This window comes from Alnus glutinosa, chromosome 2, assembly GCF_958979055.1.
Source record: "Alnus glutinosa chromosome 2, dhAlnGlut1.1, whole genome shotgun sequence".
In the NCBI taxonomy this organism is placed as follows: Eukaryota; Viridiplantae; Streptophyta; class Magnoliopsida; order Fagales; family Betulaceae; genus Alnus; species Alnus glutinosa.
Genome location: NC_084887.1, coordinates 30,990,328 through 31,006,025, shown reverse-complemented (window position 1 = coordinate 31,006,025; position 15,698 = coordinate 30,990,328). Strand labels below are relative to the sequence as shown.

The 15,698-nt window shown below is 36.4% G+C and overlaps 2 protein-coding genes across 2 annotated transcripts; both read left to right on the top strand.

The window, feature by feature from the left end:
- The first annotated feature begins 2,454 nt into the window (after window positions 1–2,454).
- Window positions 2,455–4,719, top strand: LOC133859423 (nudix hydrolase 18, mitochondrial-like). Its single transcript, XM_062294822.1, has 5 exons — window positions 2,455–2,746; window positions 3,564–3,675; window positions 3,809–3,892; window positions 4,077–4,205; window positions 4,311–4,719. Exons 1-5 carry the CDS (start codon window positions 2,649–2,651, stop codon window positions 4,431–4,433), a joined length of 546 nt encoding a protein of 181 aa, XP_062150806.1. The 5' UTR covers window positions 2,455–2,648; the 3' UTR covers window positions 4,434–4,719.
- Window positions 4,720–11,000: 6,281 nt separating this feature from the next.
- On the top strand, window positions 11,001–13,176 carry LOC133860790 (plasmodesmata-located protein 7). Its single transcript, XM_062296413.1, has 3 exons — window positions 11,001–12,017; window positions 12,649–12,765; window positions 12,858–13,176. Exons 1-3 carry the CDS (start codon window positions 11,285–11,287, stop codon window positions 12,863–12,865), a joined length of 858 nt encoding a protein of 285 aa, XP_062152397.1. The 5' UTR covers window positions 11,001–11,284; the 3' UTR covers window positions 12,866–13,176.
- The last annotated feature ends 2,522 nt before the right edge of the window (window positions 13,177–15,698 follow it).

The window sequence follows — 15,698 nt, the reverse complement described above, 5'->3', positions numbered from 1 at the left end:
ATTGTGCGGTACACTTGTTAGCTAAGGTTGTTAAACAATTTATAAAGAAGGTTTGGATAGAATAAATTCCTCCATGTATATGTCATAACGGGATATTGTTTTTTTTAAAGCGAAATGCCCTAACTCCTTTGATTAATGAATCTTCTAGGATCTTCATGAATCTAAAGAATCTCCTAAGATTTTCATGAACCTAAAATATGTTTGGAATTACGTCACATAAAGAGTGGAGTCATATTTAACTAGTACTTATCTTAAAACTCCAAGGTGAAACCACTAACTATTACTTAATCGCACTTGTTACCAACCAAATTGCATTCAAAATTGCGGCATGACGCACATTTGAAGTAATGGTATAGAAAAAAAAATATTAAATATAATGTTTTTAATAAATATTCTTTTAGAGACCATTTTGTATGGAGAGTGGACTTTGGTGCGCACGATCTATTTCCATCTAGAATTTTTGAATAAATTAATTTTGCATCACGACAAACTACTATTTCTTTATTGAATGAATCGCTTAATAATTTATTGCAATATACGCATTATCTACTTAAGTATCAAGTATTATAAAATCAAAAATGTATCTGCTATTTGTTGGTTGTATTTTTACTTTGAATAAAGAGTTTTATTCTTTTTAGATTTGTCATCATAGACGATCTATGAGATGAATGTTAGTTAGGTTTGATGGGTACGGTTACCTCTCACAGCTTAAATAGTTTAATGTGAGAGGTTATCTTTCACAGCCGGTTTAAATAAATTTTTAAGATATTTGACTTCTCTTGGCTTCGATCTAGTTTGCTCATAGCAGATCTGTTATTTAACTATTTTTGTACATGGATTAGCAGAAGATGAAAGTCATAAATAGCACTTTATTGTAAGAATTTTGTTTATGTTTATGACTTTGTAATCTCGTAGCATGTGATTATAATTTTGTGAAACTTATATTTTGTGATGTAAGAGCTTTATGCTCGTGATCTTTGATCAATAAAATACTCAAATCTAAGATAGGTGAATATTCAATATATATATATAAATATAACAAAAACAAAAATAAATAAAGGGATTTAAACTCACTACTGGCTGATATTCGTTATGTTCCAACAAATCAAATCAATACCAACCTCGTAATACTTTTTTAACCTCTTGTTAGGTTTGAAAATTATTATTATTATTTTAAGCGAATTAATGAGTTTCATTAAACCAAAGAGAGACGAACTGCTATTGTTTTGATCCTGATCCTTGTCCCCATGCTCATGACCACTTCTTGCTATGTCCATTATGTTCTCCATCTGGCGTTCATTGCCGGGTAAATGCGACCGTTGGACCGGGCCTTTGACGTCTCATTTGAAAATTAATTGGTATTTAATAAAAGAAATCAAAATTTTTATTGGCATTTGAAATCGTACCCCGCAAAGAATGTTCTAAGAGCTGTTTACATGAGCAGAGCGGCACAGTTACATCCAAACAATCTTTCTCTCAACATGATGCTCTTGTGTCTCAAACTCATAATTCTGACTCTGATAACATTTGTTAGATCAAACTTTTGACTATTTTATCAGAAAATCAATTAGTATTTAGGGATAGAAGTCAAAGCTTTTTATGACATTCAAAAATCGAAATTGTACCACATATATAAACCACACAATGTGAACAAGCAACACTATTTCACCCTGACAGCAACATTCCAACTTCTTTGATGAATTGGAAGAACATTATTGGGTGACTAGGGCCAAGTCTTTTTCTAATCTTTTATGACTAAATTGATGATTGCCGCCGCTGTTTACAAAATTTGGCGGGAACTGAATTTTTGGCTTTTCCAAAGTCGTTCCAATTGATACCTCTTAGTGTTTGTAATGAGATTATATTTTATAATAAACGACGGTTGTTTTAATTATTGAGGTCCTTTTCTTTGTTTTTTTTTTTTTTTTTTTTTGAAGGCAGGTTAAGTGGTTGGTTAGGTCCCCTAAAAAAAAGTAAACTCGAAGACTTTTAAAATATTTTATCATAAAATAATATCATATTTATATATATATTTTTAATTATTTTCACATGAAAATAATGAAATAGAGAAATGATAAAATTACAACCTTTCCATAATTATTTCCTAATCCTAAAATACATTAAGTAAGACTTACATACATGAGTCTCACTTTATATATTTTGATTATGAAATAATTATGCAATATAGATCGTGGATGAATCATTTCTCATATAGAAATACGGTGAGATTCGCTGTATTTCATGACGTCTGAAGTGGATTATCAAACTTACATTTTGTCATTGTAAAACCATGAGCAAAGTCTAAATTACCTTTTATTTTTTCCATTTCGGTCGAATTGCTAACAACCATATAAAAAAGTCAGGTGACGCGTCAGCGACACGTAGTCTTGTTTTTTTTTTTTTTCGTTTTGTAAGGGGCGCTCTTTCCTTATTAAAGGGGTAGTTCAGCTGCCCCTTTCGTTCATGTTATCCACTAATAGAAGGAACGGAAACATCAAGAACATCACCAGTTCTTCTTGTGATCATTATATAGTTTGGAACAAGTAACCCCATCTTCTTTTTAAGAGTCCGGCCTGTTCTCTTTGTTTTGAGATCGCAGTTTTGTAGGCTTGTTTTCAGGAATCTACACCCTTCAAAAGAACATAAAAATGGTGACTTTGGTGTCTCAAGAAAACATGGTTGCTTTGGTATCTCGCACCGGAAGGCATTTGCAACGCTACTACATGGGTCGTCGCCAAGTTGTAGGGTACGTCTCTCTCTCTCTCTCTCTCTCTCTCTCTCTCTCTCCTTTTTTCTAGTTTCTTGCCTCGTTTCATGAAATGGAGAAAGATTAAGCTGAAATATGTTCGTTAAATTACTTAAATGGGTTAATTCCTCTGGAAATTTGATATTACTTGAAGTTTTTCGATTTCTTTTGGGGTCCCTTTGGCCTTCTGATTGCAATGGTTGTAGATTGGCTTTCATTGAGGCATTTGAAGGTTTAAAAAGTCCTTTAATTCCACCATCAGTACTGAAATTGGATAAAACTTTGACTTGTTCTAGTGAATTGTAGCCAAATACACTCATTGCATGCAAATTTCATGAAAAAATTAAAAGGCAAAATCGATGTTTTAAGCGCTGTGTAAAACAGAACAGTGTCATTGCTTGTTTCTTTTCAACAGATGTCCCTCTAACCATTTTCTTAGTTGAGCTGGTCAAAGCATCACGATCGAAAGTCAATTGCAGCGTGATGAAAATGGATTACCTTCTTTTCTTTTCTTTTTGTTGGGGGCCACGAGCCGACATTTCTTTCTATTGGCTTGTGTGATCATCTGTCGACGTTTAGCAATGTGAATGTGAATTAGTTTCTTGAAGTTTCTTTCACAAAAAAGGAATTCGTTTTAAAACAATTGATGGGTCCATCTGTTTAGTTTTAAGGAAAACAAGAGTGTCCGAGTGTCGTCCTGGGTTCAAGGAAAATCCCCCGGACTCGAATTTTTGTACAAAATCATACAATTTCAACGTTAATTTTATGATTGAGCCGAATGCTAATAAAGAATTCATTGATCTATTCTATTATGTAGATGTATACCATACAGATACAAGATTACAACGCCAACTTCCTCGGAAGAAGCACGAGAATTAGAAGTTCTTGTCATCAGTTCACAGAAAGGCAAAGGGATGTTGTTCCCAAAGGTACCCAGATTGTTGTTCTTGGTTATACGATTACGATGTTCTTGTTGCGTTGTATCAATTAAGTTTAAATGACATATTATTTCAATTTTTTCATCTCTCATTAATATGTTCCCTGTCTGTAATTAATTACCAGGGAGGTTGGGAACTAGATGAATCCATTACAGAGGCGGCTTCACGAGAGACCGTTGAGGAAGCAGGGGTAAAAGGCATTATCGAGGTTAGTGGTTCTCTACCGTTCCTATTCTGGTTAAATTATTATTTATCCCAAAAACTTTAGCGGATCGGACTTTCTCTTAACAAGTGAGATCCCACACGTGTTGAACTTGAGACATGTTGTCTAATACTATGTTAAATTATTTTGACCGTGCAATGTTGTTGACATTTGAAATATCTTTATGCAGCGTCAATTGGGTAAATGGAGTTTCAAGAGCAAAACCCACGATACTTACTATGACGGATACATGTACCCTTTGCATGTGCGAGAGCAGTTAGATTTCTGGCCAGAGAAGAAACACCGCCAAAGGAAATGGGTATGCTAAAATAGTGCTTTTGGATGTGAATGCGTTGCCTAAAATTTGGATTTTTTTGAAGGGTCTTTTTAATCATGAGTTGCTGATGTTTATATATGGCTATAGATGAGTGTGGAAGAAGCTAGAGAAGTTTGTCAACATTGGTGGATGAAGGAGGCCCTGGATAGATTTGTAAGCCGACTGACGTCTCAACAACATGATGATCAGGAAGAAGTTGGAGCTTGTTGAGTAGGCCGAATCTGATTTGTAAATTAATAGGAAGTTGTTGAAGCACGCAGCGCTGTTACTTTAAGACCAGATGAACCGATGAAAAGTTGGCATTTTTGCTTTCTGAATTCCAAAATCTTAGCCCAAAAGAAGAAGAGACAAAAAGAAAACGAAAAAAAAGAAGAGATTACGAAGCTTCTTGGGAGCTAACTGGTGGAAACACTGCGAGATTAGTTGAGGAATAGAGACGTGTTCACAAAATTTGTAAACATGATTTCTAATAATAAAAGAAGTTTTTGTTTCAGAATTCTCCTGTTGGCAACTCTCATTGAATAATGATAATGGTGATGGTAAATGAATTCGGTGGTCGCTTTCGATGTCGGCATCACATGGATCTTTGATTTGATAAGGATCTGACTTTACCGTTTTCAAATGATGTTTGATAGCCGCGAAGACTTTGAAAGGATCTTACCTACAATAATGATGAATGATATAATTTTTTTTTTTAACAAATAGCATGTAATATCATATATTATTGAAAGCGCAGGAAGGCAATACAAAAATAGAAGTACAAGACCCCTCTTAAACCTTAAGTTAGAAACCAAGTCCTACAAATATTACAAATATTATAAATATTAAGGATAGAGGTACTTGAAATAGGTGCCTAAACACAATACACAAATATTACAAGCACACCAATTAAAATCACTCTTATACCATTAAGCCTATACTAAACAAGTTAAGAGGGCTGGTCTAGTCTATCACAGGCAACAAATAAGCTCATAAAACATTTATGCATTACAAGTAGACACACTATGAGCAATAGTACACACAAGAGAATATACAAAGCAGAAAAATCCACAACCACTAGCTCCGGGAAAGTCGACGCGGGAGCCGGCTCGTGTTAAACACACACCTACTCCAGGATCCCTCCTTGTAATAGACACCCTCCAACAGCTCAAATCATCACCAACTGAGATCGGAAAAGTGGGTCGTGACCCTCACGCGCAGGACCAGGGAGAAAGTTCCCCGGTGCTGCGATGCGTGCTGGCCACGCACCAAATAGGCCAGGGGAGAACCACATGGCCACAGCTTGTGACTACCGGACTGAATGAGGCCGGTGCTACCACAGGGAGGCGCATGTCGCATGAATCCGAGCCAAAACGCATAAATCTAGCACCAAAGAAAAAACCACACTGATAAAGCATAACTAGAAACGCCTCGCCGAAGACACGCCATGAGCTGCCAAAAAACCAGTAGCTTGAAACTCCTGCAAAAAAAAAAAAATGGGAAGAAAAAGAGAGAGAGAGAGAGAGAGAGAGAGAGAGAAAACAAGGAAAGAATACACAACCAAGCTCCATAGTTAGGAGCTAGGAGAAAAACAGTATCCACCGGATCAGACCAAGAGGAACAAAAACTTCTACAACCTTAAGGGCTGGGAGTGAAAAGCTAAATTCACTAGAAACAAGTCAGGAAGAAACACCAGGAGGGGTGAAGCCTTCCCCTCGGTGATCAAAACATTACAGAGGGGCTCTCACTCTAAGAAGGCTCTCGAGACTTTCTCTCTCTACCACGTTTTGAATGTATAGAAAATTGATTTTTTTGAATAATATAGAATTAAAAAAAGAGAGTGCAGTTATATTTTTAATATATGATTTAGAGTTATATTGTAACATATTTATAACAAAATTTTAATTGTATTGACGTATTTTAGAAAACTTAAAAAAATACTCAGCATCTGAGTTTCTGCCGCACCTCCACTATACTGGTATTTTAGTATTACTCTTTATGTCAGAGAGAATATAAGCTATTTGTTCCACCGGTATCTTTTCCTTACTCTTGCCCAATCAGTGCATATATAAGGCCCCTGCAGCAAGCGTACCCGTTCAGCTCATGCGTACTCCACATAGCTTAGAACAGTTGTGGGAAAAATGGTTTAAAGTGTGGAAAAACATGAGAGGCTATTACGTATGCTGTGCGAGAATGCCAATGGAGAAAAGGCATAAAGAATATATCTATATATCTCACAGGTTCTATGAGGTCTGTGGAGCACTTAATTAGACTGTGATTATCCTGGGTATAGTTCGTTCTAATAGTGTGTTTCACCGTCGAGAGAAGAAGATATTGTAGATTCTAAGGGCTAAAACACGTGGAAAAACTTCAATCAGATCATGTCTCAGTGCATGCAAGAGAACTACTGAATTGACATTTAATTTCCGCTATGCGTTATATTTCTAACATTGATATCAAAGCCAGATTAGTTGTTCTCGTGTGTAGCTGTTTTTTAAAGACAAAGGCTTTTGAATGCTCGTGCAGCCGTGGTGGCCTCATTCGTCAACACGTCGCCTTATATTTCGAACATTGAAATTGCCACTCAGTCGGTGGTCAAACTGACTTCTGACGGTGGCAGGGGACGAAAACGTAAAACCCCAATTCCACCGCCGAGTTATCCGATGTCAACCCTTAATTTTATTGGACTCTTGGATTATCTAAAAGAGTCCATATGTCCTCCATCATTATGGGTCATGTATTGAACCTGTGAGTGTGGGCTTAGCGCAACGTGTACTTTCTTCTTGTATTTAAGTTCAGTTTATATCAATTGAAAAAAAGAAAAAGAAAACTTAAAATGGCCACTCAAATAGCCCAACCTTTCCTGTTGAGGCCTCAAAATGGCTGAAAATCTATCAGAGAGAGCCAATCTGTTAAAGGAAGATGATCTTTACGGCTGACAATTAATGGGATTATCATGACAATAACCTGTTGGGTTAAAAAAAAAAAAAAAAATTGAAATTTTTTTTGAATCACTTGCTGAGTTTTAAATGTTTATCAAATCCTTCCATGAGTTTTTATTTTTATCTTTTAGCTCCTTGAATTTGTCCCGGTTACCAAATCGATCATTTCATCCAATTCCACAAAGATTGCATCATTTTTAAAAAAAATGAAATCAATGTGCGATTACAATTATATCATTTTAAAAAAAGAGGGGGAAAAAAAAAAGAAAAAAGAAGTCATCCCTCTAATTTTAGGGGTGGCTAATAAAGAATGTTGACTGATCGAGTGACCTCAAAGCCAACCCTTTGGTGAGGATGGCTGCAAGGATGGTTTCACCCCAGTGTTAGAAGAGTGGCTGTGAGTCACCAGGCCTTACATATATATATAGAAACAAAAGGAAAAATTGGATAAAAACTTAAAACTTGGGATGGTGACTCGTAAATTTTTCGAAAATGAAATCGAATTAATGTTTCTTTGAGCTAGAGATGGAGCACATAGCTATGGGGTGCACATGAAGATGACTCTTATCTAGAAAGCAAAGTGTCGACGACAATCGGTTGGTCGGGTGTTACAGACCACGAAAGTAGTGCTGGCACTTTGAGACCAAGACAAAGTATCATAAAATTAAAACGACATTATTGAACGTGACACTTTTCCCTTCTATCACATTCTGTTTTTTGTTTTGAGTTGCTAGCTCCTCCGATCTATGGTGGCCATACAACCTATGTACGTAACCTACAAAACTTGGGACACAAAAAGTGATAGACCACATACAAGTTGATAAGTCCTGTATTCATCAAAAAAAAAAAAGTTGATAAGTCCTGTTGTGGAGCCGGATCGGAGCAACAACTCTGAGCAATAAATTTAGACTGCCCCACTGTCTCTGTGTAGACCTACGTTGCACAACGTGACCCCTGAAGCATAAATCATACCAGTTTCTCGTTGGGTACATATATAGCTGAGGAACAAAAGCACATAAAAAAAAAAAACCCTTTATTCGATCTAAAAAGCAAGTTTCACCCAAGGAGAGAATGGCGATATATAGCATGAGCTGCAGCCGCCAAACTGGAGTCCGGTTTAATATTTTCATGTGCCACTGAAAAGCACAAGTACAAGAAGAAAGGGTGATATACAGTAGGACTGATTAATATTTCAAATTCTACGAACTAATAATTCTAAATATTTCAATTTTGTAATGCATATATTTTTGTAATATTTGGTAATTTCATAGTTTTTTGGGGAATTGTTAATGAATCATCAAAATATTCCAAGTAGTACCTATCAAATATATAGGGGTGATAGTTTTATTGGTCGAGTATTTAGAATTACTCATATATCATGTGTACATGTTGTACGTATGTACAACTTAAAGATAATATATAGTATAAAGAATTACCTATTGGCCATCAGCTTTATCCATGCATTTGTTTTGAGTTTTTCATTATTATAAGAGAGAGAAAGTTCAAGGAAAAGCTTGACAAGTTGAATATATATTGATCATTAATTTGTTTAAAAATATATCAGAAGCTTTGTTTAAGCCTTACTTTAGGAATCGATTTACTTTAACTTAACCTAATTAACTTCTTTACCACTATTTGCTAGCTACTTTATATTTTTTTTCAGAGGGGCAAACTTAATAAGTACTAAAATCATGTACTCTAAAATTAAATATCAATTTAATAGACTAAATTAAAAAAATTCCTTCCAACACAATTTTAAGAAAAACTTTATCTTTTTATATATATATATATTGACGTCGGACATAATAGTGATTATTCTGCAGGCTATTCAATACGTAGTTTGCAAGGAAGAAAACAAAGAAAATTATCCCAAAACACAGAGACTATCTCTGAACTTCAATAAAAATATTAATAATCAATGGTGCTGAAAAACGCCCACAAGCCGGGCTAATATAGCTGAAAATTCAACCTTTAGTATAGTTTTACCAAAAATAGCAAAATCCTAATAACCCTAATAAAACGAAATACAGAGTAAAATAAGTAGACTACCAAAATCTGGCCCAAATTGGGCTCATAATCACCTCTTAAACAATAAATGAAAAAAAAAATATATATAAAAATATATATATATATATCTAAAATTAGGTTTTTTTTTAAGGGAAAACAGTGGATTTTGGGCTCGAAACAATGCGCACCGAGCGTTTATGGGTGGCCACGGCGTGTGCGTCGAAGAGAGCTTTCCGAATTGGGATCATATGCGCGAATCGGACAATTGTAATCAAAGTTATGACCAAAATACTGTCGCGCACTTGAAAATTGTTTCAATTAGGTCAAATCACAATTTTATGTCAATCTTGGGCTGATATGCCCACTCCAGGTAATTCAACGCCATTAACGTGCAATCAGACAACTCAGTATTGTCTGACTCATATCACCCTGCATCATATATATATATATATATATATATATATATATATATATATATATATAATAACCAAGAGTACGTACCAGCTGCAAAGTGATCAGATTGAAGAAACTAAAAAGAAATCAGTGCACTTGGCAATTAAAATACAAAAAGTAGCAGGAAAATCCAAAAACGTTACCCTAAACTCACTTTTATAGAGTCTATATAGACGAAATAAATTAAAGGGTAGACAGTACACATAGAAGAAACAGACCATCTTTATCGTTTAGTGCAGTACGTGGGGAGGGGGACCATTTGGAATGGCGGTGCTGCAAGTGGAAAAGGAAAAGTAAACGGAAAACCGATAGTTTCCTTGTAACTTCAATTACGGTCGTGTCTGGGAAAACAGGAGTTAAAAACTTTCCCGTGAGTAAGCAATGGCGTTTTGGCCCGGCACCCCGCTTTTTGATCCTTTCCAAATTCACATGGAGCTCTAAAATTCATGCACCGGCAAGGACAGATCATAATTCTATTCACTTCCTCTGGCGCTTGGAGTTTTCTCATGCTTTTGTTTCTCCTAATTTAAGCTAATTTAGCCTAAAATTAGTGGGATGGGAATTGGGAAAGGTTGTTTGTTTGTTTGTCTTCACTCAAAAAGTTGTTTATGATAGAAAGACAACCATATGCATGCATGACCATATAAATTGAAAAGAAGCTCAAGGCCTTTTGGGTGTGAGGTCTCCTTCAATTCCCAGACTGTAAATGGGAAAAGTGAAAAGGAAATAAAGAATCATTTTTCAGACATTCTGTTTCAAATAAAACTGGGAAATTAAGAAATTTGGGGTCACTGAAAAATTAACCATACCCCCGTCCCCGTTTCTATATACATGTGCTCAGATTAATTAACAGCTGGTTTTGTCAATTTGGTAGCCAGAGAATATAGAAAAAAAGAAAAATGCTTTTCATGGAAACACTTCTCTCAACAGATAATGTTTGATGTTTCGTGCTTCTGACAAACTTCTTGAGATTCTCCACTTTCAAAAACAACTTCTTGAGAGTCATGCACATCCATGCAATATGGATCCCCATTCCACACAGATGTTTTTAAATACTTCTTTCCTTTAGGCTTCGAAGGAAGGAAACCCACTTGAAGTTGAAGTACCCCACCTTTTTTTTTTCCTACAGATTAATTGGCAGTTACCAACATATAAATATGCCATTTCAAGACATATTTTCAGACAGTAAATACAAAAACAATATAATATAATATAAATATATACGTGTGTGTATATATATACACACTTGAATTTCACTATACATATAGGCCCGTTAGATGGGAATACAAGTGCTTTTAATGATCTGATGTGGCTATTCTTGGACTAATAATTAAAGGGACTTACCAATCGAAGCTTTTAAGTTCTTTTTTTTATTCTTTTGTTCAATAATTGTAAGAAGGAGCAGTCACCAATCAAAGCTTCAGATTTGAAGTTCTCTACTTAAATGTTATTGAAAGCAGCAAAGCCATGAATGAGAGCTCCACTGATGAGAGTTGAGAGAGCAAACCTCTAAATAGCCTACGTTGAAGTAGCTCCACTGATGAGAGTTGAGAGAGCAAACCTCTAAATAGCCTACGTTGAAGTTTCTTCCAGGCCTACAATTTGCTTATACACCCATTAATTAAGCCCTTCCTCTCTCTCTCTCTCTCTCTCTCAGGAGAGAAACCATTCGATCCAAACATGGGAAGAAGCAGCCAGTTCCTGTCAGTCCTCGCCTTCCTTGTCTCTTTCTCTTCTCTTCCCATTCCTTCACTCTCTTCTTCCACAGACTCCTTCGTCTTTGGAGGCTGCACTCAGGAGAGATATGCACAAAACTCACCCTACGAGTCCAACGTCAACTCGCTCCTAACCTCCCTGGTCAACTCAGCCACCTACTCGTCCTACAACAACTACACCATCATGGGGTCCACCCCACAAGACGTGGTTTACGGACTCTACCAATGCCGGGGCGACCTCTCCATGCCGGACTGCGCCACGTGCGTCGCTCGCTCGGTGAGTCAAATCGGCGTGCTGTGCCCCCAAACATGTGGCGGAGCGGTGCAACTGGAGGGGTGCTACGTCAAGTACGACAACGCCACCTTTCTAGGGGTGGAGGACAAGACTGTGGTGTTGAAGAAATGTGGACCGTCCATTGGGTATGATACGGACGCTATCAGCCGTAGAGATGCGGTGATGGCCTCGTTGTCCAGCGCCGGTGGGCCATATAGAGTGGGTGGATCCGGGCAGATACAAGGTATGGCTCAGTGCGTCGGAGATTTGAGTTTGGGAGAGTGTCAGGATTGTGTGTCAGATGCGATCGGACGGTTGAAAAGCGATTGCGGCGGGGCCGTCTACGGCGATATGTTCTTGGCCAAGTGTTATGCAAGGTATCAAACCGGCGGTGATCACGCCTCCAATGGCCATCAATATCATGGTAAGCACCTTAATTAACAATCTATAATTTCAAGCTTGGTGATGATCAGTTGAATCAATTTCGTTAATTGTGCGACGGATTAAATCTTTTACAATTTTAACAAAATTATAGATTTTTAAATTGCGAAATTTATGTCGTTTTTAAGCATCAAAACGATTAGAAAATATCACATATTAAAAATGTAGCATGTTATCGAAGAAATCAGAAAGAATTAAAAGACTTCATCTTCACTTTTAAAAAGACATCTCTTATTTAGAAAATCAAAAAATAATTTTTGGCTCAAAGTTTTTTTACAACATATAGGGCAAGAACTTAATGAAAATATATTAAATTCCCAACTATAACATGCCACATTTTTAATATGTAATCAATATTTTCCGAGCGTTTCGATGCCTAAATTCAGCATAAATTTTATAATTTAAGAATTTACAATTTTATTAAAATTGTAAGAAATTCTAATCTCTGTGTGTGACATCGTGGACAAATTAATGTGGCTTTGTTTTTACAAATTCAAAAGAAATGCCATTATTGGATCTTTAAATCTTTTTGGGAAAAATTAAGGGTAGATTTTCATGAATTGTCATCAATATTTGATAATTAATATGGATTGGGGTCCATTTTGTTTTGGCAGATCAGAAATCTAGTAGTGATGGTGAGAAGACATTCGCAATAATCATTGGATTATTAGCTGGAGTGGCTCTACTCATTATTTTCATAACATTCGTAAGAAAGGTGTTCGAGGGACCTGGTAAATTAAATCTTTACTTTTTCAGTTTAACATTTCTAACCAATATTATTTCCATTCGCATTTCAGTTAATTTACTTTTTAATCTCATGCAGGTAAATGAAATTAATATTACTGATCGAATACTGGCGCCACAGCCCTCAACTCTCAAAGCTTCTCAAGTGATTTGCTTTTGCTTCTCTTTTTTTTTTTTCCTCAATGATGTCTACTTTTCCTCTCGATCTCCATACCTTTTTCTTGGATTTAATTTATGTTTCTTTCTAAGAGGAGGAGGGATGTAAAGATGTGTGATGGGTCACTCTTGCCCAAAACACAAAGTTAAAAAAGAGGGCACAAAAGGAGGCTTGGATTCCGCTTTCTTTTCCACTTAACAAAAGCTGTTTTGTCTAATATGAAAAAAAATGGCATATTCTTAATGTAAAGTTGCAGATGATGTGTTCGATCGTCTTGATGTTGTATTTGTTTTTGTTTTATATATCATTTTTACTTCTTTTACCCTCATAAAAAAATACAAGGATTTTTGTAGACAGCCCTATGCAAAATAACTCATAATAGCCCCTAATCATATTCCAATTAACCCTCTTGATCTCAAATCACACCCAATAATATTTACTTTTTAATCCACAAAACAATGACCAAAATTTATATTTCTCGGGATAGATAGACCTCATAAGGAGCCCTCTTACAATAGCTCGTTTGAAGGTATGGGAAAGCGGCGGAAAATAGTTTACGCAAACGAGAAACGCAAAACCATTTTACGCCTTATAAATATTATTTTTCTTGGTCAACTTAAAGCATTTTCAGGTTGAACAATATTTTACTTGGCATCAAACACTCAAAAAAAAAAAATAAAAAAAATTCCAAAATTAAATATTTTCTGCGAAAACAAACGGGCTTTAGGTTGGAGAACTCTTGACCCAAGTGTACAACTGAGCTACTGACAGGCATGACCCTTAGATACATCAAATAACCATTTTATGACAAATAAGCCACTCTGTTAGGCTTGACCGTTAAGTTTAATGGAAAAGTGGTCATGTGCCATTTCAACAAATAAAAAAAAAAAAATTCCAATATGACCTTATTTCACCGCTGAAAAACCAAATTTACCCTTAAAAAAATAAACAAATGATCTATTCTATCAATATATTCTACCGGCATTCTCTTTTTTTTTTTTGAACAAGCTCTTGAAATTTCATTGCTGAGAAGAAACCCCAAAGGGAAATACACCAAGGCCAAAGCCACAGAACAAAATAAGCTAAAAACACTGCCCAAAGGCTACAACAGTGCCCGTAGGCCATTGAAGTGAATAAAACTAAAGAAACTTCATCCACTAAGCCAGGAAAATCTTGGCTTAAAGTAGCTACCCAAATGTAGACCATGAACAAAGATAGAAGAATATACAAATACAAGCAGAAAAAAACCAGAAAAACCAACTCCAGAAGAACCGCCGCTGGAGCACAGGGCGTGTAGAAAACGCACCTACTCCGGGAACCCATCCAGCATCGAACGACCTCCAAAAGCCCAGATCGACACTAAATGAAGCGGGAAATGCAACCGGTGACCCTCATGCGCTAACCCAGGGAGGACACTCGCCGACGCGTACTGGCCACGCGCTGCGCAAGAAAGAACCGCACAGCTCTGTCGAGTGAATACCGAAACCAGAGGAGGCCGGCGACCACCAAAGAAAAGCTCCTGTCGGCGAACACCCAGTCGAGACTTTTAGATCTAGCAATAAGGGAAATGCTAAATATCCTCCGCTCATTCCCCCTTCATCACCCTCTTTTCCTTAAAAAATTAATTTTTATTAAAAAGTTGTCTCTGATGTCAACTTTTTAATAAAAATCAATTTTTTTATTATAAAAGGGGGATGAGTGGAGGATGTGTAGAAGGGCTCCTAGCAATAAAGCACACATCTACCGGATACCTACCGACATCTGCCATTCCCTTAGGCCAGATCCTCGGAATCCTTCTGCTTGCACCAACAACAAACAAAACCAAAACAAAAACAACAAAAGAAAATACTAACCTCACCGGATCTAACTCTGGGAGGGACCACGTACAGCTCCACAACCAAAAGGTTGGGAGATCGAACAAAACATCTACCACTGGAGACCAGTAGGATGGCAAAAGTCACCCTAGCCCTCACAAGCAAGGAGAAAGACCAGCACCAAGAGGGGGAGACGTGAAGCCTCCCCCAAGTGAAACAAAGCTCAAAGTTTCTCTCCCCTACCTAGAACCTTTCAGAAACAGAGAGAGAGAGAGAAAAGAAGGGAGCTCTGGCAGCTTGATTTTTTTCTACCGGCATTCTCTTGCATCACATACCCTTCTGTTTTCTCTTTTTATTTTTTTGGGATATCGTGACGTTCTCAGGAAGGTCTGTACGTTTTCTGATCATCTCTCTCACGATAAATTTTCATGTCACTTTCATATACGTACATATATACATTTTTTTTTTTTTTCCGATGAATACAGATATACATTTCCTCCTTTAATCCATACAAAAGGATCGAGTTCTTCCAAGGATATTTTGACCATCTTTTTCTTCTTTAGTAGATATTATATAATAATGGAATCCAGTATTAATTAGTGGATTACCTGTTAATTGGCATAATGTACATAGAGTCTAGAGACAAGAAAAAAAGCTCAGTTGTTCTCGATCTCCCTAAAAGCAAGAATCACACAGTATATCTTCTCTCCCGTTATCACAGATACCTTTTGGTAGTGCTTACGAGCTAAAAGATCATATAATAAAGTTAAGAGAATTGTAGAGCTACATTTAGATGGAATTCACATTTTACCAAAAGGATTGACAAGTTATAAATGGGGTGGGAAGTCTAATGGCTACAATGATTGCACGTAAGGTTATTAATTTTTTGCATGACTCTCAAACTTAAAATAAAATTAATAGATTAGAATTGAAGAGTCTGAAACGTTTA

Excerpts from the sequence above, each read along its gene's own strand:
- LOC133859423 (XM_062294822.1), top strand. The coding sequence starts at position 2,649 with ATGGTGACTTTGGTGTCTCAAGAAAACATGGTTGCTTTGGTATCTCGC. Across the intron at positions 3,676-3,808 it reads AAGGGATGTTGTTCCCAAAG|GGAGGTTGGGAACTAGATGA; the intron begins GTACCCAGATTG and ends ATTAATTACCAG. Across the intron at positions 4,206-4,310 it reads AACACCGCCAAAGGAAATGG|ATGAGTGTGGAAGAAGCTAG; the intron begins GTATGCTAAAAT and ends ATATGGCTATAG.
- LOC133860790 (XM_062296413.1), top strand. The coding sequence starts at position 11,285 with ATGGGAAGAAGCAGCCAGTTCCTGTCAGTCCTCGCCTTCCTTGTCTCT. Across the intron at positions 12,018-12,648 it reads CAATGGCCATCAATATCATG|ATCAGAAATCTAGTAGTGAT; the intron begins GTAAGCACCTTA and ends TTGTTTTGGCAG.